At 55.7% G+C, this 22105-nt stretch overlaps 8 protein-coding genes across 8 annotated transcripts; 2 read left to right on the top strand and 6 right to left on the bottom strand.

Moving 5' to 3' along the window:
- Positions 1-491: 491 nt before the first annotated feature.
- EV422DRAFT_522224 (Cdc37 N terminal kinase binding-domain-containing protein) lies at positions 492-2584 on the bottom strand. Its single transcript, XM_053069809.1, has 5 exons — positions 2430-2584; positions 2239-2293; positions 1213-2166; positions 872-1131; positions 492-786 (listed from the first exon to the last, which is right to left on the bottom strand). The coding sequence occupies exons 1-5, from the start codon at positions 2437-2439 to the stop codon at positions 626-628; spliced, it is 1440 nt and encodes a 479-aa protein (XP_052927797.1). The 5' UTR covers positions 2440-2584; the 3' UTR covers positions 492-625.
- Positions 2585-2707: 123 nt separating this feature from the next.
- Positions 2708-4021, bottom strand: EV422DRAFT_522218 (vesicle transport protein). Its single transcript, XM_053069808.1, has 5 exons — positions 3733-4021; positions 3510-3601; positions 3238-3416; positions 3002-3083; positions 2708-2938 (listed from the first exon to the last, which is right to left on the bottom strand). Exons 1-5 carry the CDS (start codon positions 3752-3754, stop codon positions 2900-2902), a joined length of 414 nt encoding a protein of 137 aa, XP_052927796.1. The 5' UTR covers positions 3755-4021; the 3' UTR covers positions 2708-2899.
- A 498-nt stretch (positions 4022-4519) lies between these two features.
- EV422DRAFT_522216 (Pyruvate/Phosphoenolpyruvate kinase-like domain-containing protein) lies at positions 4520-6959 on the bottom strand. The gene is made up of 14 exons (XM_053069807.1): positions 6544-6959; positions 6282-6415; positions 6145-6194; positions 6015-6048; positions 5844-5947; positions 5715-5777; positions 5568-5606; positions 5378-5501; positions 5277-5309; positions 5140-5184; positions 5006-5066; positions 4834-4928; positions 4718-4738; positions 4520-4624 (listed from the first exon to the last, which is right to left on the bottom strand). The coding sequence occupies exons 1-14, from the start codon at positions 6773-6775 to the stop codon at positions 4580-4582; spliced, it is 1080 nt and encodes a 359-aa protein (XP_052927795.1). The 5' UTR covers positions 6776-6959; the 3' UTR covers positions 4520-4579.
- Positions 6960-7519: 560 nt separating this feature from the next.
- Positions 7520-9584, bottom strand: EV422DRAFT_522201 (P-loop containing nucleoside triphosphate hydrolase protein). The gene is made up of 6 exons (XM_053069806.1): positions 9442-9584; positions 9336-9370; positions 9147-9249; positions 8458-8926; positions 8045-8383; positions 7520-7949 (listed from the first exon to the last, which is right to left on the bottom strand). The coding sequence occupies exons 1-6, from the start codon at positions 9483-9485 to the stop codon at positions 7749-7751; spliced, it is 1191 nt and encodes a 396-aa protein (XP_052927794.1). The 5' UTR covers positions 9486-9584; the 3' UTR covers positions 7520-7748.
- EV422DRAFT_368471 (uncharacterized protein) lies at positions 9572-13907 on the bottom strand. The gene is made up of 2 exons (XM_053066707.1): positions 12427-13907; positions 9572-12351 (listed from the first exon to the last, which is right to left on the bottom strand). The coding sequence occupies exons 1-2, from the start codon at positions 13513-13515 to the stop codon at positions 9829-9831; spliced, it is 3612 nt and encodes a 1203-aa protein (XP_052927793.1). The 5' UTR covers positions 13516-13907; the 3' UTR covers positions 9572-9828.
- EV422DRAFT_522195 (uncharacterized protein) lies at positions 13882-16509 on the bottom strand. Its single transcript, XM_053069805.1, has 6 exons — positions 16350-16509; positions 16221-16282; positions 15888-16133; positions 14691-15410; positions 14522-14608; positions 13882-14445 (listed from the first exon to the last, which is right to left on the bottom strand). The coding sequence occupies exons 1-6, from the start codon at positions 16363-16365 to the stop codon at positions 14158-14160; spliced, it is 1419 nt and encodes a 472-aa protein (XP_052927792.1). The 5' UTR covers positions 16366-16509; the 3' UTR covers positions 13882-14157.
- Positions 16510-18050, top strand: EV422DRAFT_522194 (cytochrome b5-like heme/steroid binding domain-containing protein). The gene is made up of 3 exons (XM_053069804.1): positions 16510-16888; positions 17162-17404; positions 17480-18050. The coding sequence occupies exons 1-3, from the start codon at positions 16652-16654 to the stop codon at positions 17594-17596; spliced, it is 597 nt and encodes a 198-aa protein (XP_052927791.1). The 5' UTR covers positions 16510-16651; the 3' UTR covers positions 17597-18050.
- Positions 18051-18129: 79 nt separating this feature from the next.
- Positions 18130-22067, top strand: EV422DRAFT_618547 (uncharacterized protein). The gene is made up of 9 exons (XM_053074041.1): positions 18130-18334; positions 18413-18625; positions 18706-18735; positions 18810-18874; positions 18956-20588; positions 20665-20869; positions 20940-21106; positions 21184-21467; positions 21543-22067. Exons 2-9 carry the CDS (start codon positions 18461-18463, stop codon positions 22000-22002), a joined length of 3009 nt encoding a protein of 1002 aa, XP_052927790.1. The 5' UTR covers positions 18130-18334; positions 18413-18460; the 3' UTR covers positions 22003-22067.
- The last annotated feature ends 38 nt before the right edge of the window (positions 22068-22105 follow it).

Genomic DNA, 22105 nt, shown 5'->3' with positions numbered 1-22105 from the left:
GAAAGGGCAAATATGTCGTTAGAACCGGCTTCACCGAGTCAACCTCTAACGAACCGTTCCCCCTATCCATCCCCCGTCACCCCGCACACCAGCCGGGAAAGGGTATTGTTCGATCAGAAATCAATTGTTTCCACACGTAAAAAATACGTTCGGAAGAACGAAAGTTATGATTGTATTTTTTATCTCATCAACTCGGCTTTGCTATACTGCTGTCTAGTAGTCGGGCCGTGGGACGTGGGAGTGTGCTTACCTTGCTGAGAGGAGGGAGGGAGATGTCGTTCCTGAGTCCAGGTTGCGATGGAAAGTGGCGATGGGCGTGGGGAACACTGCCGCTCCCCCTTTTTATAGTCGAAGAACGTTGCGAAGAGAAAATGGTGGTCACGTGACGGAGGACTGACAGCAAGCCGGAATTGACCTGGGAAATGACGGTAAGTTGTTTTCGTCGACTTGCTGCGTGCAGCCGGGTATCATGGACATTTCACGTCTTTGCTGCGGGATATGAATTGAGTGAACTATCCACAAAACTCTATTGAACAAGCAAGCAAAAAAAGCCCGATCTTTTGCCATTGATCTACTAAGGACGATGATACACAGGAAAAGCGCATCCATCTGAGCAACCAAGAGATCACGCATCCTCCTCCTCCCCCCCATCCCCATCCCCGCCCTCAATCTCCAAATCCAACAACCCAACCTCGCTACACCTCCTCACCAACTCCTCCCCCTCCGTCTTGGACAACGACGCGAGGTGCGCGTTGATTTCATCCACATCCGATAACAACAACGCACCTAAATAAAAAAAAAAAACAGATCACATCCAATCAATACCCCCATCTCCCCCCAAACAATCTCAGAGAAAAGCACAGTGACTCACGTTGAAACGCCCTCTCCAACCCCGCAAAAACCTCCGCCCTCCGCCGTTCCTTCTCATCCGCCTCCTCGCCCACCGGTAACGCATACGACCCATCGGGTAACGTACACGCCTCCAGTCGTTGTTGCAGGGCGGCGCGTTCGGCGGCTTCTTGCTGGGCCTGTTCGGCGTGGAGGGTGCGGACGCGGGTTTGGATGCGGGTGTAGGTCTCGTTGACGTCTTTGAGGAACATGGCTGTTGCGGAGGGTTGGGATGAGCGGAGTCTAGGGAGGAAATTCACAGTGAGCAGAAAACGAGTTGGGACGAAAAACTGGGGACGGGGGCAAAACACCCCAAACACCCACCTCGCGAAGAAAAGATTGACCCCATCCTTCCCCAACAAACTACAATACTGCAAAAGCAACGCCTGATGCACGCATCGTTTCGCTTCCTTCGGCTTCCGCGCCATCTCCATCCTGAACCCCTCCGCCAGGATCATGTCCGAGTACCGTTGTGAGACGAGGGCAGGGTGGGCGGAGATGATGCCAAAGGATTGATCGAGGTTGAGGGCGTCGGCGAAGAGTTGTGCGGGGGGGAAGGTGATGTGGTCGGCTTCGTCGTCGTCTTCTTCCTCGGTGGGTTGGGTTGCGCCCGCGGCGGGGGCGGCGGTGGCCGAGGTGGTGGCGATGGATGGGGTGTGGATAGTTTCGATTGTTTTCTGAGATGTTTTTGTTGTCGATGGCGGTGCAGCGGCGGGTTTGGAGACGATCGTTTTGTTGAACCCTTCTTTCAGGTCGTCCGTGGTCAATTTCTTCTTGGCTTCTGCTTCTTCCCGCTGCACCTCCGCGTCCAACTCCCTCTGCCGCGTTTCCAGTTTACGAATAGCTTCATCCACGCTCTTCTCCAACGCCGCCTTGACATCTGCTGTATCCCTCTCCCCTCTCGCCTCCGGAGTCGGATTCAGTGCGGCAAGGATCCCCTCAGTGTACGTCCCATACGGCACCCTCCCCTGCACAAACGCATCCGGCTCCGGCGCACCCCACCTGGCATCCCTCTCCCTCATCATCGCCTTCAAGTAACTCTCCCTCAACTCCTGCTCCCATTTCTGGAAATCCGCATTCAACAGCGTGATGGCCGGTGTGAGAGCTGCGGGGTTCGTTGAGGGCGGCAGGCGGGTGATCTGGGTGAGCGCGGTGATGGCTTTGCGTGTGGTGGTGGATTCTTCTGCGAGGGCTTGGAGTTTGTCTTTGCGTTCGCGGCGTTTGCGGTGGATGTCCGCTTGGCGCCAGCGGACCATGGAGGCTTTGTCGACGTTCGGGCTGTGACGGTGTGATTTGTGAGTGCAGTGTGCACATGTGTTGAAATATACTGGCCTCTGGTTCTATACATACTGGCATTCAAAGTCCTCGTCGTCGCTGAGCTCTAGCTTGTCCCATTTGCTGTAGTCTTCCCGGAAGGCAAGAGAAATAGCGAGATTAGTTGATATGGAATTGGACTGCACAGTGTTCATTGGCTTGGCTCCATCATCGTCCTCTGCGCGTCGTCGGGAAATGCACACCGCGGGAGCTAACCACACACTTACCGACTGGCATTGTGCGTTTTGTTAGCTGGGAAGGAGTAGCGGAAGGGAGTGAGTGGGCAGTGGTATATGATACTCTCAGTGCAAGTTCCGTTTGACGGGGAGCGTGCTCTTATGCCCACATGGAGTGATGGAAAACGAGAGAAAGCGGGCAGTTGGAAAGCCGCACGCGTCCAGATGAGACCGCAGTCCACGTCCAGAAACGACTGGAAATTCGCAAAGACCACACAAAGCGTGTTCTCATGCTCCCCAGCACAAGGCCGCAGACCCAACATGAGCAATCGACCAACCACCAACGATATCTATGCATTGATGAGGTATATTGCGAAACCAAATCTCGCTCTAATCTCCCTCCTCCTCCCAAATGGCCGGAACTCCCAGCGACGCGTATTAGATATAGATATGTTATGTATAGTATTTGGCAAAATCCCCCTTCTCCCGTTCTCCCGTCTCGTTCGCAGCGGGTGTAGGGTCTAGACGGGCAGTTTCGAGCCCATGATTTTGTCGATGACCTGCGAGATCGGAAAAGGGTTAGCATGAACGACAGGGGTATGTGTAAATCTGGCTAGCCGTACGTGTGATATCCCTGGTGTGTTGAGCAGTGTGCCGATGACGGGCATTTTCCGTAGGAAGCCAATGACAACGGGGAAAAAGTCCCTATTCAGGGTGAAGGGAAACATGTGAGTACGGTCATCGGTGACCGAGAGCAAACACCCTCTCAAAGATCCCGTCTCTAGAAGAGAATCGTCTGCTCCCTCCCATAGCAGCCTCCCCCCCCCCCCCCCCCCCTCTCATCCTACCCAAAACCTACCCAAATAAATTAACAAACCCAAAAACCTCCACCCCCATCCCAATCACCGGCCACCTCAAAAACACCATCAATATCCCGCCAAAAAAGCACAGCGTGCCCCGCAACTTCTCCGGCCGCGCAAAGAACAGGAACGTTTTTTGCAGGCCGATCACTAGTGTTAGCCCGCCGAGGAACAGGATCTGGCAAAATCGAGAGTCGAGAAAGTCAGCCTGTGATCTCCGGCCTGCATTCGATGCTGTCGTCCACAGCAATCCCAACCGGGCGACACTCACATTTCCTATCGCCAACAGCCCCCCGTCAAAGAACAGTATCACCCCCATCAGCATGAACAGTATCCCAAACGCAGTCAGCCCCACCCCGATTTCTACACAGATTTCGAAAAAAAAACATTTAATCGTCAGCGTGGATCCTCCATGAGTGACAGTCAGTGGCGATCGTGCTCCCGCGGCACGGAACACCCGCCGAGCCACCTCCCCTCCCTCCTCCTCCGCTTACTTTGCGTGTCTGTAAGCCACATTCCGGCAAGGTCCTCTGAGCGATCACAGGGGCGTGGGAGGTTGGCTGGGTGTTGTCGAGTTTTTCCGTGTCTGTTATCGTGTCTTCGACTCGTGTCACTGGTCCCCTGATGCTGCTGGTGCTAGTCTGGTACCGTTGGGAATGTGGTAATGTATGTATGAGGGATGCGGGAGATGCCTTTGGCATGGGGACCGTTTTGGAGACTTGGGAGCGGCCAAGAAGTCTGACGCAGAGTCTGACGTCTGCGAAAAACTCTCAACGTGTTTTTCGCCACGTTGGCCCCGCGATGATTTCCCACGAGTCCGCTGGCATCACACGCTCTATACATTTACATAGACGTGGCCACAACGTACTACTGTACGTGGTCGTCCGGCCCCATCGTCACCCGTATGCGGGTCGGGTGGTATGCGTGTGCAATGTCACACCCATCACGAAATAGCCCGGGGGATTGTCGGTCCCATCCACCTCCATCGAACACGGCCGCTCGAAAACGCACTTCTTTCTCTGAGACTTGACAACCCGGCAGTATAGCAGCAGCAGCAGCACCCACTTGAGCGTCACGTTTTGTCAAACGTGCTGTGAGTAATAAGTTCACATACGACTTCAGAAAGTGTGGTCGCGAAGGCCACCTGGAAGGAAACGATGATACACAACGAAAGTGGGAAAGGGGGAACTGTACAGATTTCACGCCGATATAGCAAAAGTGGGACACCGCGGGTTGATGGAGGGGAGAAGGGGAATGCTATAGCTGAGGAGATGAGGAGACGGGGGGGGGGGGGGGGGGGGGATATCTGGGACTATATATGGGGTTAATTGAGGGCGCAGATTATGCAGATTGCTCGTTCATCATTTTGGCTTTTGCGAGGAGGCGCTGTTGTGAGGGGAAAACGTGGAATGAAGCAAAATGAGCCCATCAAGCGGGCAAGAAACGGCATTTTGGGTCCACTCGTCATCCCCTGCTTACCTCTGCCCACTTCACGACCGGCTGCCAGAGAAGAAAGAGAACCCCACATTAACACTCTCATCCCTACTCATCCCGAATCCAACCGCTCGAAAAAACCGAAACAAGAAAAAACCCACCATATCAATCATCTTCCCATCCAAATTGAACGCGCCAATGCCCTTCTTCATGTGCTCTTGATACCCCTCTACGATCTTTGTTGCGCGTTCGATGTCTATTGCGGGTGGAACGTTGCAGTTAGTTTTGGGGAGATAGAGAGAGGGGCAGAGGGAGGGACAGGGGAAAGTTTACCTGATGGTGATGGCGAGAATATCCGTTGGATAGTCTCGAGCTGGTTCGGGTGTATCGCTTGCTATTCGTCATCAGATCAATATCCGTCAGTTACTCTGCGCTTTCCGCATGTGAGTTTCGCTTCACACCCCCACCTTGCCGGTGAACCCCCACTCGCGGCCTTCGCGACACTCTTCCTCCTACCAACCCAAGCATATAATCGTGAGTCGCGAAAAATCGACATCTTCGCCCGTGCGCATCTTAACTTAACAAAACCCAAAGAGGGACTTACGAGCACATCCGGATTCTGATAATCCACACACACCTAAAACCCCAAACCGCATCGATCACTTTATAAACCACATCCCTCGACATGAACCAACCTCCACATACCATATCAATAGCCTGCAACCCAAAAGCACTCGCCGCAGTCGCGACCCGTTGCCGCGCGTACAGGAACTCTGTGCGGGAAGGTGTGCGGACGAGGCCTGTGTCGGCTGCAAAGTCTTCTGCGGCGCTGTTTATGATTCCAGAGGTGAGTAGGTGGGTTGGGAACGGGTGGGGAACGGAGGGAGGGACGTACAAGATGAGACCGTCGATTCGGGCGTCGGCGTTTGCGATGCTGCGAGTGGGGTGGTTGCCAAGTGGGCCTTCGGTCAGTACGGAACAAGAACTCGTTTCCACTCAACCCTCGCACGAAAACGAGAGCTAATCGAAGCACACAACTCACTCCCGAATATTCAAAACACCCAACGCGCTCTCGATACACGCCAGCACCCTAATATTCGCTCGACTAGAAAAGAAAGAAAGAACACCGTTAGCATCATCGCATCATCCGCTCCGTGCGAAAGAAGGTTACCTAGCCTCCGGCGCTATCGAATCGATCATCCTTGAGACGAACTCGAGGTCTTTTGGGGATTGGACTTTGGGAACTACTAGGGCGCCGACGTGGCGGGATCGGAGCTGTATGCGTGCGAATGTCTGTTAAGGCATGTCTGTTACACAGGAGAGGAGACATCAAGAGGCTTACCACGACACTCAGATCGTCCACCTCTAGCCCCGATCTACAAAAACCCGCACATAGAAATCACAAATCAGCACGGGCGCTCCCACCCCAACGACGCGCTAAACCACCCCTCGGCTCCTCTGGCCGCACTCACCCGACAGCATTAATCCTAACAGTCTTCTCGCTCTTCCCCACATCAAATTGCTGAAAAAAGAAGGACCCACATCAGCCCGAATTCCTCCCATCCCCCCCGCCTTCATTTCAATCCTCCCCGTGATACCCTGCACGGACCTCCAAAGCCTGAAAAACAGCATTCCGTGCCGCGCCCTTCCTATTCAGCGGCACCGAGTCCTCGAGGTCGTAGATCAGGCTGTCGGCGACGAGTTTGCGTGATTTAGCTAGTTTGCGGTCATCGCTACCTGGCACTAAATAAAAAAAGGAGGCAAGAGAGAAAGCGCATTCAGCGACCAACACCCACGCGAACCACACCCCCTTCCCTCGCTCGCGTATCCTCCCACTTCCCCTTCCATCTCTCTCATGCAGAAAAACGCACCATAGAAAACCGCCCGCCTAGCCCGTTCAGTCCTCCCCACCGGAGCCTCTGTGGCAGGTTTCGCTGGCGCGGCTGTCGACAAGGCCCTAGCCACGTTCCGCTGCTGCTGCTGAAAGTGGGAGGAGGTGCGTGGGAGGTGGGAAGATGGGTGATGGTGCTGGAGGTGTGCGATGGCGGTGAGGAGGCGTGGTGGAGGGATGAGGCGCGGGAGGGCGGATGGTAAGCGAGGCATTTCTCAAAGCGGGGGGTGGGGCGATCACTTTACGGGAATCGGACTAGATTCTGAAGCGCTGGTGATGGGGCGGGGGGCGGGGCTGTTATGCCTGGGATGGAAACGGGAGCGCGAGGAAAAGGGAGGACGAGGAAGGGAGGGCAAAACACGTCATGACCAGACGGTCTGATCTCACTGTTTCGCATGTTTGCCTCTGGGTGAGAGAGAGATCACGAAACGGCCATGGGCAATGGATTTCACGTAGGGCGGTCACGTGGACCGCACTCTGTCGTCAGCTGACGCAATTAATAAGTCGCCCCCCATTATATTACTACCACAACCGGCGAAGAAAGGCCCCGACGAGAGACGCCAGCCAAGTGTTTGATCAATGGCCGACGACCACTCCAACAACCACGCTTCACGGACTCACACAACAACCAACTCCTGCCGCGCGCTGGCGTACAGTACAGTAACCCCTTCGTCGTCTTGATCGATGCGACGGCTCGAATGTACGCACATGATCTGACGGGGAGAGTTGTGTTTTTGGTGGGTGACGACCCCGACGCCGCGCTAAAGCGATGGATGGATCCGTATTCAGAAGACTGGACCCGCAGAATGGGAACTGGACGGGATGACACCGTGCTCACATACATACAGTATGGGACCATAAAGCAGCCCCCACCCGACACTGGGATCGTTGGGGGTGGGCGCAGGTTTATGGTCCCGTACTGTATGGTGATGGTTTAACAATGGACGTTCATTCGCCGGGAAGCCATATTTGTTGTATTGGACTTGTGCCCGCAAACATAGCGATGGATTTACTAGAGGTTCTTCTGTTGTGCCATGGATATCCATGTCCAACCGACCGACCAACGACTCCCGAGGTCCACTTCAGAAAAACGGGCTCTATGCATATTCTATTGACCCCCCACACCAATACATAAAAAAAACGCCGTCCTCTCACCCCTCACCCCTGTCCATCCTCACCCCGACACTACTTCTTCTTCGGCGCAGTCACATTAAACTGAAAGAAGATAATATCCCCATCCTGCACAACATAACTCTTGCCCTCGATCCTATATTTCCCCGCCGCCTTGATGGGCGCCATGCTCTTCTGGTTGTCGCACAGAGCTTTAAAGTCGGCGAACGCAACCACCTCCGCTTTGATGAAGCCGCGTTCAAAGTCGCTGTGGATCTAAACAACAACCACCCATATTAGCAAGGGGAAGGTAAGACAGGAGGGGAAGAGGCGGTTGATGGATGGGACAGAAACGAATTCGGTAGACTCACCACCCCAGCAGCCTGCGGCGCCAAGCACCCCGTCGGTATGCACCAAGCCCTGACCTCCTTCTCGCCCGCCGTAAAATAATACGCCAAATTCAACGCCGCATACCCCTCCTTGATGATCTTCGGCAATGCGCTGCCCGCTCCCTCCGGCGGCGCACTCCCATTGTTCTTGGCCTCCCACAGTTCTTGCTCGAATGCGACGGACATGGGGATGATCTTCCCCCCGCCGTGTGCGCCGACCCACGCGGCGATCTTGCCGAGCCATTTGTTCTTTTTGGCGATGTATTCGGTGGATTTGAGGTTCACGAGGTAGATTTGCGGTTTGGTTGTTATGAACGCCATCTTTTGATTGCGAGGGAAGAGACGTTAGCCAGTGCTTCTCGGGGGGAAATAGAATCCACCCCTCTGATATCTACCTTCTCCTTAATAAGCTCCACTTCCCCAGTCGACCACTCCCCACTAGCAATCGGGATGCTCTTCTCCAGCATATCCTTCAATTTCGCCACCGTGTCCGTGAAGAGAAGCGACAGCTTATACTTCCCACCGCCCTTCTTGACAGCCAGCTCTTCAGCCGCGACGGCCTTCTTCAGAATCTCCAAATCCTTCTTGCACAATTCCGAGAGAATCGTCTCCAGATCCCTAATCGGATCCACCGAATCGTCCACATGCACCACATCATCATCCTCAAACGCCCGCACGACGTGGAAGATCCCGTCCACGGCCTGGATATGCGACAGGAACGCGTTGCCGAGACCTTGCCCCTCGCTCGCGCCTTTGATCAGGCCGGCGATGTCCGTGATGTGGAGGTAGGCGGGGTACTGCGAGGGTGGGGACCAGATCTGGCAGAGGAAGTCGTACCGGTCGTCGGGGACGGGGCAGCGGGATCTGGGGGAAAGAGAACGCGCGGATGAGTGGGCGATGTAAAAAAAGTGGATGAGCAAAGTGATGGAAGGCGCTCCGCTCGCGACAGGGATACTGGGCAGTAGTCATCTGCCGCCCACTTAAGGCTTCGCTAAGAGCCGTGGTCAGGGGTCGCTCCCTCAGGTAATCTCCCACCCCTCGCCAATCCCCCCTCAATCCCCCCTCGATATCCCCCCCAACTCACTCATTCGGCTCAATCGTACAAAACGGATAATTCTCCGCCGCAGCCGCCTGTTCCGTCAACAGGTTGAACAGCGACGATTTCCCCACATTGGGCAGGCCCACCACTGCGCCGAATCAACAATGAATCAGGGGGTGAGTATCTCTCTGTCGGTTGAGGAGCGAGCGAATGAGGTGGTGGATTGGACTGTACCTCCCATTTTGAGGTTGTTCCTCACACGCCCGAACCTGCACCATTCAAAAAGAAGGTGAATACAAAAGCCGCGCCCCGCTGAGATAGAAGAAGAGAGCAGCCGTACCTGACGACGTTGGCCTGCTCTGGAGCGGCCTTCTTGGGCGGCATTGTGGCGGTTGTGCGGTGGTGGTGGTGGTGGTGGTGGAGTAGGAGGAGGTTGAAGAAGGAAAACGGAGAGCCGAGAGGTAAGGAGTGGGGTTAATAATTATTTCGCGCAGTCACTTGGCCTTATTCGCTCGCGCCATGTCAACCCTAACAAGACTGCGTGTCTGTTCTTGAACATGGAGGTCGCTCGAGGTCGCTATGGTACATGGAGCATGAATGAATATGTATATGCACTGTGAGTATGCGAGATGTGGGGGACCGAAAAGTGAGCCAAAAAAAACAGGAGTTGGGAGGGGGGGTTATCCAAAAAAACAGAAGGGCGAGGGGGAAGAGGTAGCTACATACACTACTCAGCTACCCCTACACCCAAACCGACGTTCTTACGCTCATACGCCACACCCACCACCTCCTTCTTTCTCTCTCTCTCCCTCTCTCTCTCCCTCTCCCGCTCCCTCTCCCGCTCGAGGGCACTCCCAGCCTCCGTCCCCACCCTCCCCACCTTCCCCGTCTCCGTCCTCGCAATAATCCCCGCCGTTCCTCTCACACTCGTGTTCCCACTCCCACCCGACCTGCCCCCCCACACCAAACTACTGATCAACACAATATAAAACGCATGCAACCAAAACCGCCCTTTGAACTGTCGCCACAACACACAGAAAATCTTCCACAACAGCACCGCCGTCGCTCCGATCGTCTCTGCCGCTTGGTCAGAGTTGATGTACGGGAGGTGGTGCAGCGCCAGCGTCGAGATTTGGTGCGTTAACTCGGACTCGTGCGTGGGGTTCAGAATGCTCCGTTGTGATGATGAACTCGTTGTATCAGGCTCGGTGGGAATCAGATCATCGATATGGCGGTGCGACGATCCCAACCGACGCGCAAGCGGGTCAGTGATGGTCGGAGTCGGCAAATTATCATCATCAAAGTAATCAGACACTCCCAGCGTCGCCGGGTCGATATCCAAAAACGACGGTCGCTCCTCAAACGGGTATGTCGCGGCTCGCCGGCGGGTGGCGAGGGTATGCTGCGAGCCCGTCTCCGTAGTCGTGCTGTCAAGGACGTAAGCCGCCAAATCGATATCGTCGAAATCCCCATTATTGACAGACCCGTCATCGTCGGGGTCGATCTGGCGGGTACTCTCGCCATCGTTATCGTCGTCGTCGAGGAGATCCCCGTTGGAGGATACGGAGTGGATGGAAGGTACGCGGAATTTCCAGAACCGGTTTGCCTTTTTGGCTTCTTCGATTTCGCGGACGAGGCTGTCGTGGATTCGGATGAGTTCATGGAGGTCGGTTGTGCTACTGCTGTTGGTGCTTGTTGAGGACGCGGAACGGAGACGTGTCGTGGGGAGCGGGGTGGTGGCTATTGATGGGATTGGGACCGTGGATGGGGAATCAGACACCGCAGATCCGTGGCTCAAGCTACGTTTCCCGTTCTGATGCGGGTGGGGGCGGCGTTGACCGTGTTGCTGCTGCTGGTGCTGGTGCGGCGATCCAAACACCGCATCAACGAACCTCGCCAGTCCTTTCTTATGTGGGGTGTTATGGTCCGGGTGCGTGAGATCAATGTGGAGTTCCGGCAACGGTTTGTCGAAGGGCGTGAGTGGGGAATCGATGCTGTGGCGGCGGGCGTGTGCGTGTGCGGGGAGGGGTACGTTGAGGGGTGTGTACTGGATGTTTGGGGGCCGTACTACGGGGGGTGCTGAGGTTGCTGCTGCGGTTGTGGTTGTGCCATTTTGCCATGGTGGGGGTGTAGGCGACGCGGAGAGACCCGAGGGACGGCGTTTATTTCGCTTTTCGACGATCGTTCGTTGGCCTTCGTGGTCATCCCCGGACTCTTCGGCCGCTGAGGTGGTGGCATGTTGTCCTTTGAGTGTCCGACGGAACTTCTCCAGCCGCTGTTTCAGCTTCTTCGCCATCTTTGATCGCTGCGGATGGTCCAACTTCGCCTGTTGTTGGTGTTGAGCCTGTTCCAACTTTTGCCGCCGTTCCTCCTCCAGTCGCTGCTGCTGTCGCTGCTGATTCCTCATCAACGTCCCCAAGTGGCTATCATCTTCCGCGCCCGCGACAGCCGCAGCGGCAGGAGGCTTCGTATGCGACGCCCTAATCACACTCGGCAGCCGTCCCTCTTCCAAAGTCCGTCGCGAGCGAATACTATCAACCTCCGTAGCCTCATCCGACCCCCCCGCATCCCGACTCCCCTCTGACGGTCGCCTCTCACTCCTCCCACTCCCCCACTCCACCGCCGTCTCCTCCGCATCCTCATGTATCACCACCGTGCCCATATCCCTCAGCACCGACACGCCGCCCCGCGGCGTCGTCGGCAACGCAATCTCCACCTCCGCCTCCTCTTCATGAATAACCATCGTCCCCGAGGCAAAGGCACCGGGGGTCAGTGGGCGGAAGAGCTCATCATCAATCAACGTCTCGTCACCCGTATTGTCGTCGTCGTCGGAATGGATGATCACCGTCCCGCGGCTATCCGTCGACGAGTCCGATAACGTGCGGAGCTGGCGGGTCGGTTTCGCCGATGACGATGACGGGGCCTTCCGCATATTCATCGTATTCTGCATAACCACGTGTGAGGCCCTCAACCCCTGGGTCGGGGTACCCTTCATCCTCCCCGCCTTCTTCACAACCTGCCGTTTGGCCATCACTTCCTGAACTTTGCTAAGCAAGGGCCGGCGGAGGGAGATGTTGTGCTCTTCGCCGACGTAGGGGGAGATGAAGGGGTGTTTGAAAAGGTCTTCGGCTGAGGGGCGCTTGGCGGGGTCTTTGATGAGGCATTGGGCGATGAAGTCGTTGAAGGAGGCGGAGAATTGGGTGGGTTGGAGGAGGGTGGGTGGGGGAAGGAAGGGGATTTTGAACATGGCCTGGGGAAGCGATAATACGGTACGTCAGTCGCGTGCGAGGCGAGCGGTGTCCAAAAAGTGTGATAGCAAACATACCCGCATAGGATGCACAGTTGAATGCGGCGGCACACCATCCGACATCTCAATCGCCGTGATCCCTAAACTCCAGATATCCGCCTTGGTCCCATAATCCGCGCCCGTAATAACCTCCGGACTCATCCAATACGGCGTGCCCACGATCGAATTGCGCACGCACACCGTCTGTGTGAGTTTCTCGGACACGCCAAAATCGCCAATCTTCACCACCGCGTTGTCCGTCACGAGGATATTCGCGCATTTGACGTCCCTGTGGACGATGTTGCGGCTGTGGAGAAAGGCCAGCCCTTCTAGAGCCGAGGCGAGGACGATGGCGCTCTGTGTTTCGGAGAATGTACTCTCTGTGAGCTCGATGCAATCGCTGATCGAGCCTGCGGCGCAGTGCTCGTTAAGGATCCAGATCGAGTCGTCATTAACGTTGCAGCAGCCAAAGTACTGGACGGTGTTTCGATGTCGGCATTGTTTCAGCATGTTGATTTCCTTCTGGATGCTGTTTCGGTCGTTCAGTTTTCCGACGAGGACTTCTTTCACCGCCATCACGAGTCCGGTTTCTTTCAAACACACTTTGAAGACGGCCCCGAATGCTCCTTCGCCAAGCTTTTCCTGAATCTCGAAAATCTCAAATGGGTCCTTATCAGCGCCCCAATGCAATTCCCCATCCACATGAACATTCTGCTCAAACTGATACATCAGCGGCGGCGTTCCATTCTCTGGTATCGCACTTCCCGCCACCGCCTTAACCCCCGACGTTGGCGTCGCATTCACATTAACCGGCTTATTCAGCATCTGCAGCGACACCGTCCGGTTGGGCACTTCCAGCTCCACATGACTGCCGTTCGATACCGGTCTTCGGTCACTCGCTGCAGATGATGCCGTTCCGGCGGAATCGGGCCGAGCGTCATGGGACTTTCTCCTCGGCGGGTCTACGGGCGGCTCAGGTTCCTCTGGGATGGTCCCGGTATTGCTGCGTGCGCCTGAACTCCCCCGGCGCTCGGTGACGGGTAATGAGCAGGCGCTGCTTTTGCGGGGTGGTGGGAGCGGCACTGCTGGTGGTGGGACTGGGACTGGGACTGGGACGGGCGGGTCCATTGCGCTGTTTTCGTTTTGCCGGTATCCGTTTTCGTTTGTGAGCCGATGTGTTTTTCGAGGGATGTCGGGGTGAGGACTGGATGACAGACCGCTGCTGTGTGTGGTGTTTGACGGTTCTCTGGACGTCTCTAGGCGGTGGGCGAATGCGGTGGTGGGAAAATGCAATTGCAATGGAAACCACCACCTCTATGGGAGTTTCAACAACACAGAGCGAGCCAAATAGGAATAACGAGTTGTTTCGCGAACGACAGTAGCCTCTGAGGTGAGAGCCGAGGGCGAGGCTGGGGTATATTGGCTTGTTGTGTCTGGCAGCAGCGGAGGGACTACAGCTGTAAGTTCTGAGTGTGGGAGCGAGCCAAATGGGATCGGGAAGGTTGCGGCGGCCCCGCGGACAGAGCGATGGGGTGGTCTGTGTTTCGCCTGCACAAGGGACTCAACGCGTCCACGTCCGCATTCCGCTTCAACCCGCCCCTGTATTGATTGGGACAGAACAACTGCTGGGAACCACAGCACAATCTATGTACAGTAGTACAGTACTTCAAGCAACCGCCTCCAGGACACATCCGCAAAATGTACAAGAGACCTCGTCACATATGAGCGGATCCACTGACCCTTTCCATCAGATATTCCCCCCCTCCTACCTCACGCCCCACCGCCACCAACAAGATCCTCAACAGCCCTCTCCCTGTCCCCGCCCGTCCTCACAAGCGCCCGTCGAATCGCCTCCCTCTCAAACCCCAATTCCTTCAACGCCACAAACGCACTCAAAAATCGACGTTCTCGACTTCCGTCCTGCGGTGGGATCCCTGCGGTCTTCGATTGGGGCGAGGTGGGGGATGTCGGTGTGTACGCGGCGCTGAGCGCGTCTTGGATGTCGTCGGGGTGGTGCGTGGGGAGGAGCTCTTGGAAGGTTATCACAAAGTCTAGGACCTGAGACCGGTCGAGGTGATGATGGTTAGTCGGGCTGGGTTTGGAGTAAAAGTGGGAAACAGGTGTGTCCACCAACCCTCTTCTCGTCTTTGCCGTGTACACGGATCCCGCGCTCGGTGGCATCGGGGGAGAAGCCCATTTGGGTTATTTTGTCGTATGTTTCCTGGAGTGGATTTCAGTATATGCGATTAGATATATACACAGACAAACTCATACAACCAAATCGAAAACATTGCAAAACGTACCTGCAAATGGGGCGGGATATTCGGCACCCTACTCCCACCACCGCCACCATCACCTCCACCCGCCGGTCGCGCCCCCGGCAAAACCGGATACTCTCTCGACGCCCCAAGCCCCGTCGGCGACCTGGTATACTCCCCCCCATACCCACCCCCCACGTTCAAATTCGCCGGTTTGGGCGGCGGCGCAGGGACGGGGGGTGCGTGGGTGGGTGATTGGGACATTGAGGAGTAGGTTGCGGATGTTGTTGTGTTTTTGTTATTTGCGCGACGGTAGGGGCCGTGAATGTTGAGGTTGGCGAGGAGGGCGCGGGCGCGGGAAACTACGTCGTCGATGTGAGGGTGGGGGTGGGTTGTTGTCGAGTGGTTAAGGTCGTGTGGACGGGTTGTGGAGACGTCGCCTGTGGTTGCGGACTCTGAATATGCGGGAACTGGATCAGGAGCCGACATGACTTCCTTGAGCAATCGCAGATCGTCATCGTCGTCCTGTGTCCGCCACGGATCGGGTGGGGGCAGCCCTTGCTCGAATTGGAGGTAGTCGATCCCGCCTGCGCCGGTGCCGCTTCGCGCTTCCTGGTGTCGGAGTGGTAACGGAGGGTTGTGGGATGATGGGGGATTGGGGGAGGGTGTGTCTAGTCGCCTGCCGTCTAACCCCAACACTCCGTCGCTTGGGGGTGGGATGGGGGATGGTGTGTTTTTACCCCCACCCGTCGATGAGGATGCGTTCTATTACCCGAGGGAGGGACAGGGATGTCAACCACCATCAACCACCATCAAACATCAACCTCCATCAACCACCATTAACATTCATCAATCATCAACCACCATCAACCCATCAATCATCAATCATCATCCCATCAACATCCATCCCCTCCATCAACCACCGATGATCAGGTAAAACTAATCAGAACGACCGTAAGGTTGGATAGCGGAGCGGACCGACGAATGGTTGAATGGTTGGTTGGTTGGGTAAGGGAATTAGCGCCTTTGGCGCAATGTGGTGCTCGCTTCGCTCGCAAAAGATCTGACGCTCGCTAAGGCTCGCTAAAAGCCGTAATTACGGGGAGCGCTCGCTGTCGCCGCATTCACTCCAGCTCGCAGGCTCCCTTGTGCGAATCGTCCTCAAACAATATCCTCGCTGTTTCTCGCATTCTCAAGCAAATCTCCTCGCTATCCCTCGCTCCGAATCTCCTCGCTCCCTACCTCATAAGCCAAAGGCAGCATGATCCCACCGCCCACCTCCAACCCGGGTGCCTGCCTCCGTTCCCTCTCCAATCGCTCAGTCTCACGCTGCTGTTGCCTAGCAATCCGCTCGGCTTTAGCGGCTTCGCGCTGGGTGTTGAATCTCGCTGCATCATCGATAACAGACTTCTCGAGTGCAAAATCGTATTTGAGTGTGTCGGCGATGAGGGTTGTTACCAGGGCTCGGATGGGGTCGGGGATGACATACTAAAATCAAACAACGTTCGAATCAGGATGTCGATGCCCGCCATTCTTTCTCCCCCACCTCTCCAAGACAGCCACCCAGGCACATACCTTTGGCGGCGGACGGTATATGTTGCAAACGAGGGGAACGTCCGCTATCGGCGCGTACGCTCCTGTAAACGCGGAGGTCAAGTGTCAGGTTGGAACACGAGCAGCGACTGAGGTTGACGGACACGCTACCTTTATCGGCGGACATGTTGCTTGATGTGCTCCCTGTCGCCGAGCTGGGCGTGCGTATGTATATGCCGAGTGAGTGAGCGGGCGGGTGGTTTGGGAGTGCGGGACTGAGTGCGGGAGTGATGTCTCCTCTCCCCCTCTCTCCCCCTTCGCGTCGCCCCGTCTCGCTCTCTGCTCTTCCGTCCGTTGTTACAGTACAGTACAGCTGGGAAGGGCAGGACATTGGCTTCTGGACGCACAGCCCTCAATACAACCGCCCCCACACCCAGCTGCACTGCTCTCCCTCACAACTGCCCTCACCCGAAATGTCCCTCCATAACCGCAAACAAACCGTCCCAGCCTCCTCTCCAAAACCGGCGGCAGCTACGCTCAATCACCGCACACCCGCAGTCCCCACAACCCCAACAACAACGCATGTCATCCTCCGCACCTTGCTCGTACTCATCCTGGGATCACTCATGGCGGCGGCGTTCTTGTCTTATCTGGTGACGGATTCCCTCACTTTTGGGTATACCGTGCCCAATTGGAGGCGTTTTGTTTATGTAGGTGTTCGAGCGACAGCGAAAGGGGACGTGGGAGGGAGGGAGGGAGTCAGGGAAGGAGTCAGGGAAGGATGGAGGGAGGGAGGATGGCGAGCGTTAGCGAGCCGAGGTCACCCTTGCCTCGTTCTTTCTCTCGCCCAACCTCCTCGTCACTAGCGGAGCGAGCAGGGTATCGTTCCAACCATTCACCAACCATCCATCGACCCAACGAGGAAAGCTCGTTTGATCATCGCTCTAGCTCTTATTTACATTGCTCCGCTTCGCTTCGTTCAGACCCGCCCCGTGACACTGACAGAATCCGAACTATCCACCTACGACGGCTCCGACCCTTCCAAACCCATCTACATCGGCATCAACGGCAAAGTGTACGACGTCAGCGCGTCCCCGCAATACTACGGGCCGGGAGGCGGCTACCATTTCTTTGCAGGTAAAGATGCGGCGCGAGCGTATATCACGGGGTGTTTCAAGGAGCATTTGACGCATGATTTGCGGGGGCTTAATGAGGCTCAGATTAAGGTATGGATGCGGGGTCGGGGGTGATCTTGGAAGAGGGGATGAGGCGCTTACTGTATTTTGCTTTTGCTGTTGCAGAGCCTGGATACATGGACGAGCTTTTACGCCGACAGTCCAAAGTACTTTTATGTTGGGGAGGTGCTTCACCCGCCAATCGACCCCGATGCGCCGATGTTGGAGGATTGCAATCAGTGATTTTGGGTGCACCGCGGGTTGGGAAGGGTCCGGCGTACCCTTGCATCAGATCGATTATGTATACCAGAGGAGGATGTAGGGGATTCGGAGACGAGAGGGGATTCGGAGACGGGAGCGAGAGCGTAGCGCTTCAAAGGAACCTGCCGTGGGGAGGCAAGCGGAGGCTTGGAAACGTTTCGGCGAAGACGACGCCCAGATGGGGAGGGTTCGTCGTTCATCCGTAGGCAAGCTGACTGGCATGATAATGCCAATATGCCACATGCCATGTCCGAGAGAAGCGCATCAATGTACATACACTTCAACAACACATATGTGGATGTGGAATGTTGCAGAAAGTTGGTACGGGGTTTACTTGGCCGCTTCGATGAAGGTGCATTATGGGGCGGCAGGGATAAATGCATGGCATATATGAGAGCCTTCGCACTCGGACAAACAGCCTTCCCGTCTTGCTCAGTGTCTTTTGCGTCGTCCAGATTCGCCCCCGGCCGGGTCAGAAATGCCTTTTCCCACGCGTCTCCCATTACTTGGGCGAAAGTTCCCACGCGTCAGGACTTCCTCAAGATTCCCAGGACAAGACAGACCTTTTGGCGGCAGGGATGTTGCAGGCTACTTTCTGAGCGTACCATAGGGCCTTGGTGGTGCGCTGACTGCGTAGCAGGGACATTTGTGAGGTGACATGCGACGGCGACGTCGACGTCGGAATCCTCCCGTGATTGCTATTGGCGCCGTGATAGCATTGTAAGCATTCCCATAGCCTTTTCCCCAACTCAACCCAACTATTCCAACAGCATCCTAACGTCCTCCTTATGCTCATAGCACCCCTGGGTAACCTAAACAGAACTCCCTTTCAAGAGATCCACAACGATGCCCCCCCGATCACGCGCCAAAACCTTTCAGCTGGGCGACTGCCTCGGCAAAGGCGCCTTCGGGTCCGTCTACGCCGGCCTGAATATGGTCTCGGGGGAAGTGGTCGCTATCAAGCAGATCAAGACGGTGGATATATCGAGGAGTGATTTGACGTTGATTATGGTGGGTGGGTGGGGTTTGTTCGAGGGACTGCGGTGGGGGTTGAGCAGGATGCTTTGTATTGATGTGATTTCTTTGCGCAGGCTGAGATTGATTTGTTGAAGGAGCTGCATGTATGAAACGTCTGGTCAGCTGCTTTCAGTTTGGAATAGTCGGTTGAGTGAGATGTTTCTCAACACATCCCTAGCATCCCAACATTGTGGAGTACATCGGATTTTCGCAAACGTCGTCGTGCCTCAACATCATCATGGAGTAAACCTCGGAATCCTTCGATTCTGCATACGCGCAAGGCCGATGTCGCTAAAGCCTTTTTCTTCTGCCCCCGCCCATCAGATTCTGTGAAAATGGCTCCCTATCAAGCATCGTCAAAAAATTCGGCCGTTTCCCCGAACGCCTCGTCGCCTTCTACACCGCCCAAGTCCTTGACGGCCTCGTCTACCTCCACGAACAAGGCGTCATCCACCGCGACATCAAAGGCGCAAACATCCTCACGACAAAAGACGGCCTCGTCAAACTCGCCGATTTCGGGATCGCTAGTAAAGTCAATGCTACATCCAACGCCGTGGCTGGATCACCTTATTGGATGGCGCCGGAAGTCATTGAACTTGCGGGGGCCACCACCGCGTCGGATGTGTGGAGCGTCGGCGCGACGGTCATCGAGCTGATGGACGGGCACCCGCCGTACAGCAAATTGGCACCCATGTCGGCCCTCTTCCGCGTTGTGCACGATGAGTACCCGCCGCTACCCGAGAACTGCTCGCAGCTGTTACGCCATTTTTTGCTGGAGTGTTTTCAGAAAGATCCCAATTTGAGGATTAGTGCTGTGAGGTTGTTGAAGCATCCGTTGATTGTGGGTGCGAGGGCGGGGAAGAGGGGGCAGAGTGGTGGGGATCCGAGGAAAGCGGGGGAGAGGAAGGCAGGAACGGGGGATGAGGAGCGATGTGGGATAGCGGAAAGGACGGCGACGTCGAGGCCGGTTGACCATAGACGATCGTCCGGTTCTGAAAACGGGGATCGCGCCTCACGACACCAACGAGTTGCATCAGGCACACTAAGACAGGACGCCCAAACCCTTCTAAGCCTAGCCGAAGTCGAAGACTCGGACGACGCGGAATGGGAATCCGACTTCAAAAACATCTCATCAACAGTCTTCTCAGAAAAGCTCCGAACAATGTCCTCAACGAAATCGAAATCCACCACAAACACCACTATGCTGTCCGACCTCACCTTTGTCGAATCGAACGAGGATGAGGACTATGCGGGCGCGTTTGATCTCACCGGCCAGGAGGTCGATAAGACATTTGTGACCCCCGGCGGTGATCTGAGCTTGATCCCCCCGAATGAGAGGGTGCAGGACGCGATAGACTTTTTGGATATTGAGGATGACCCAGATCCGTTCACGTTCGCTACAGATTTGGCAGCATTTACGGGGGATATACCCGAGCACGATGACCATACGCACGCACATACACTCGTTGCTCAACGATTCATCGCGAGTCTGAGACCCTCTACGGAGCCGAGCATCGTTGCATCCGCCTGTCGCGACTTTGCAGCCATCGTCCAATCCCACCCCACCTCCTCCAAACTATTCCTAACCCAGCACGGCATCCCCCCCTTCATAACCTTCCTCCGCTCGCTTCCCCACACCTCCACCCCCCTCGCCGCCGACCTCCTCATCCTCTTCAACACCTGCAACGCGCACCACCCGGAATTCTCCGAAACCCTCTGCCAACTAGGCGGCCTTTCCGTCGTCATGCGGTGTATTCACCCGAGTTTCGGGAAAGGGGATCCGAGGACGAGGGTGCAGGCCGCGAGGTTGTTGGAGGGGGTTTGTGTGGGCAATCCGAAATTGGCGGTGGCTTGCGGAGCCTTACCGACGATTTTGAGGATGTTGGCGGGGGATTATGAGGGGTGTAGGGAGGTGGTGTGGTGTGCGGTTGAGGGGTTGGGGGGGATTTGTGGGCAGGTAACGAATCCGTGTTTTTGGTCATACCCCACCTGTTAATGTCTAAACAGCACATCTTCTTGATTATCGTCAACAGACAGGCATATCCCGCACATCCCTCTCCCTCCTCCTCGTCTCCCACAGCCTCATTCCCAACCTCACCAACCTGCTGGTACTCACAACGCTCGACAGGGACCCCAAAGCCGCGCTTTACATGCGGAAGATTCTGAACGTGTTCTTGACTCTGTCGTTGGCGGATGCGCAGATTAAGGACGCGTTGGCGGAGGAGAGTTGTTTGAGAGGTATGGGCTGTTGCTTTATCACATGCTTTGATGGCATTGGGGGCGGTTGTTGATTTGGAACGTGATATAGTTCTTGTGAACACCCTGGGCCGAACGGATCCGGAATCGACCGTCACGCTGCTGAAATGCTTGAAGAATATATCCATGTCGGCCGAGACGTTGGACTCGTTCGATCGGGCGGGGATGATTCCTGTCCTTTGTGAGCTTTTGGGGCATCGGGAGATTCCGTTCTTCGTTGTAAGTCTCGGGGTTTCATCTCATAAGCATGCAGTGTGAGAGTTGTATGCTCATCTATGATCCTCTCACACCCACAGGACACCCAAAACCAACTAGTCAACATCCTCTACAACTTCTGTCGCCTTTCCAAACCGCGACAACTCGTCGCCGTCCGCGCCGGCGTCATACCTCACTTACAAACATTCATCAAAAGCAAGTCCCCGCTTCGACAGTTTGCGTTACCGTTGCTGTGCGATATCGTTAACGTGGGAGGGAAGGAGTGCTGGGAGGTTATGAGGAGGTGTGGGGTGCTGGAGAGTTATTTGGAGCTGTTGAGGGATCCCGCTTGGAGGGTTAGTGCGGTGGAGGCTATCTCAATCTGGTAAGTCGCTTGCATCCCCTCTTGTGGACTTAACCGTCAAACAAAGAGTCGCTAACCTTCTGATAATCACAACAGGGTCTCCGAACAACCCACAACCCTTCACCTCCCCCTCTCCCACCCCCACCCCTCCCACGAACTCGCCCTCGCCTTCGCCTCCTCCTCCTCCACAACCGGCTTCGAAAACCTTCTAACCCCCTTCCAACGCATCCTCATCGCCTCCGCATCCGTCGCACACAACCTCGCAAAATCGGACCTGTTCATGAATAAACTCGTCGAACGCGTCGCGCGGCACCCCAATGCGGGGGTCAGGTTGAATTTGTTGCATGTGGTGTTGAGGATTGGGGGGTGTTTCAGGGAGAAGGACTTGGACGAGGGGATGGTGAAGAGGAGGGAGCAGATACGGAGGTTGGCGGATAAGTTGGCAAGAGAGGATCCGGCGGTCTTGGTGAGGGAGCAGGCGAGGAAGTGTGCGAGGGCGTATTTGGCGCCCGGGGTGGGGGGCGAGTCGAGGACGGGGCCGTTTTCGTCTGCGTGAGATCCAGGTTGCATGCGGGAAATGTCGGCGGTTTTTCCGTAACGGCAGATGAAAGCGATGTGGGTTGTAAAGATGATTTTCGTATTTACACACGTATAGATAG

Source organism: Fimicolochytrium jonesii (assembly GCF_025526975.1).
Source record: "Fimicolochytrium jonesii strain JEL569 chromosome Unknown EV422scaffold_5, whole genome shotgun sequence".
Classification (NCBI taxonomy): domain Eukaryota; kingdom Fungi; phylum Chytridiomycota; class Chytridiomycetes; order Spizellomycetales; family Powellomycetaceae; genus Fimicolochytrium; species Fimicolochytrium jonesii.
This window is presented reverse-complemented; position numbering and strand designations above follow the sequence as displayed.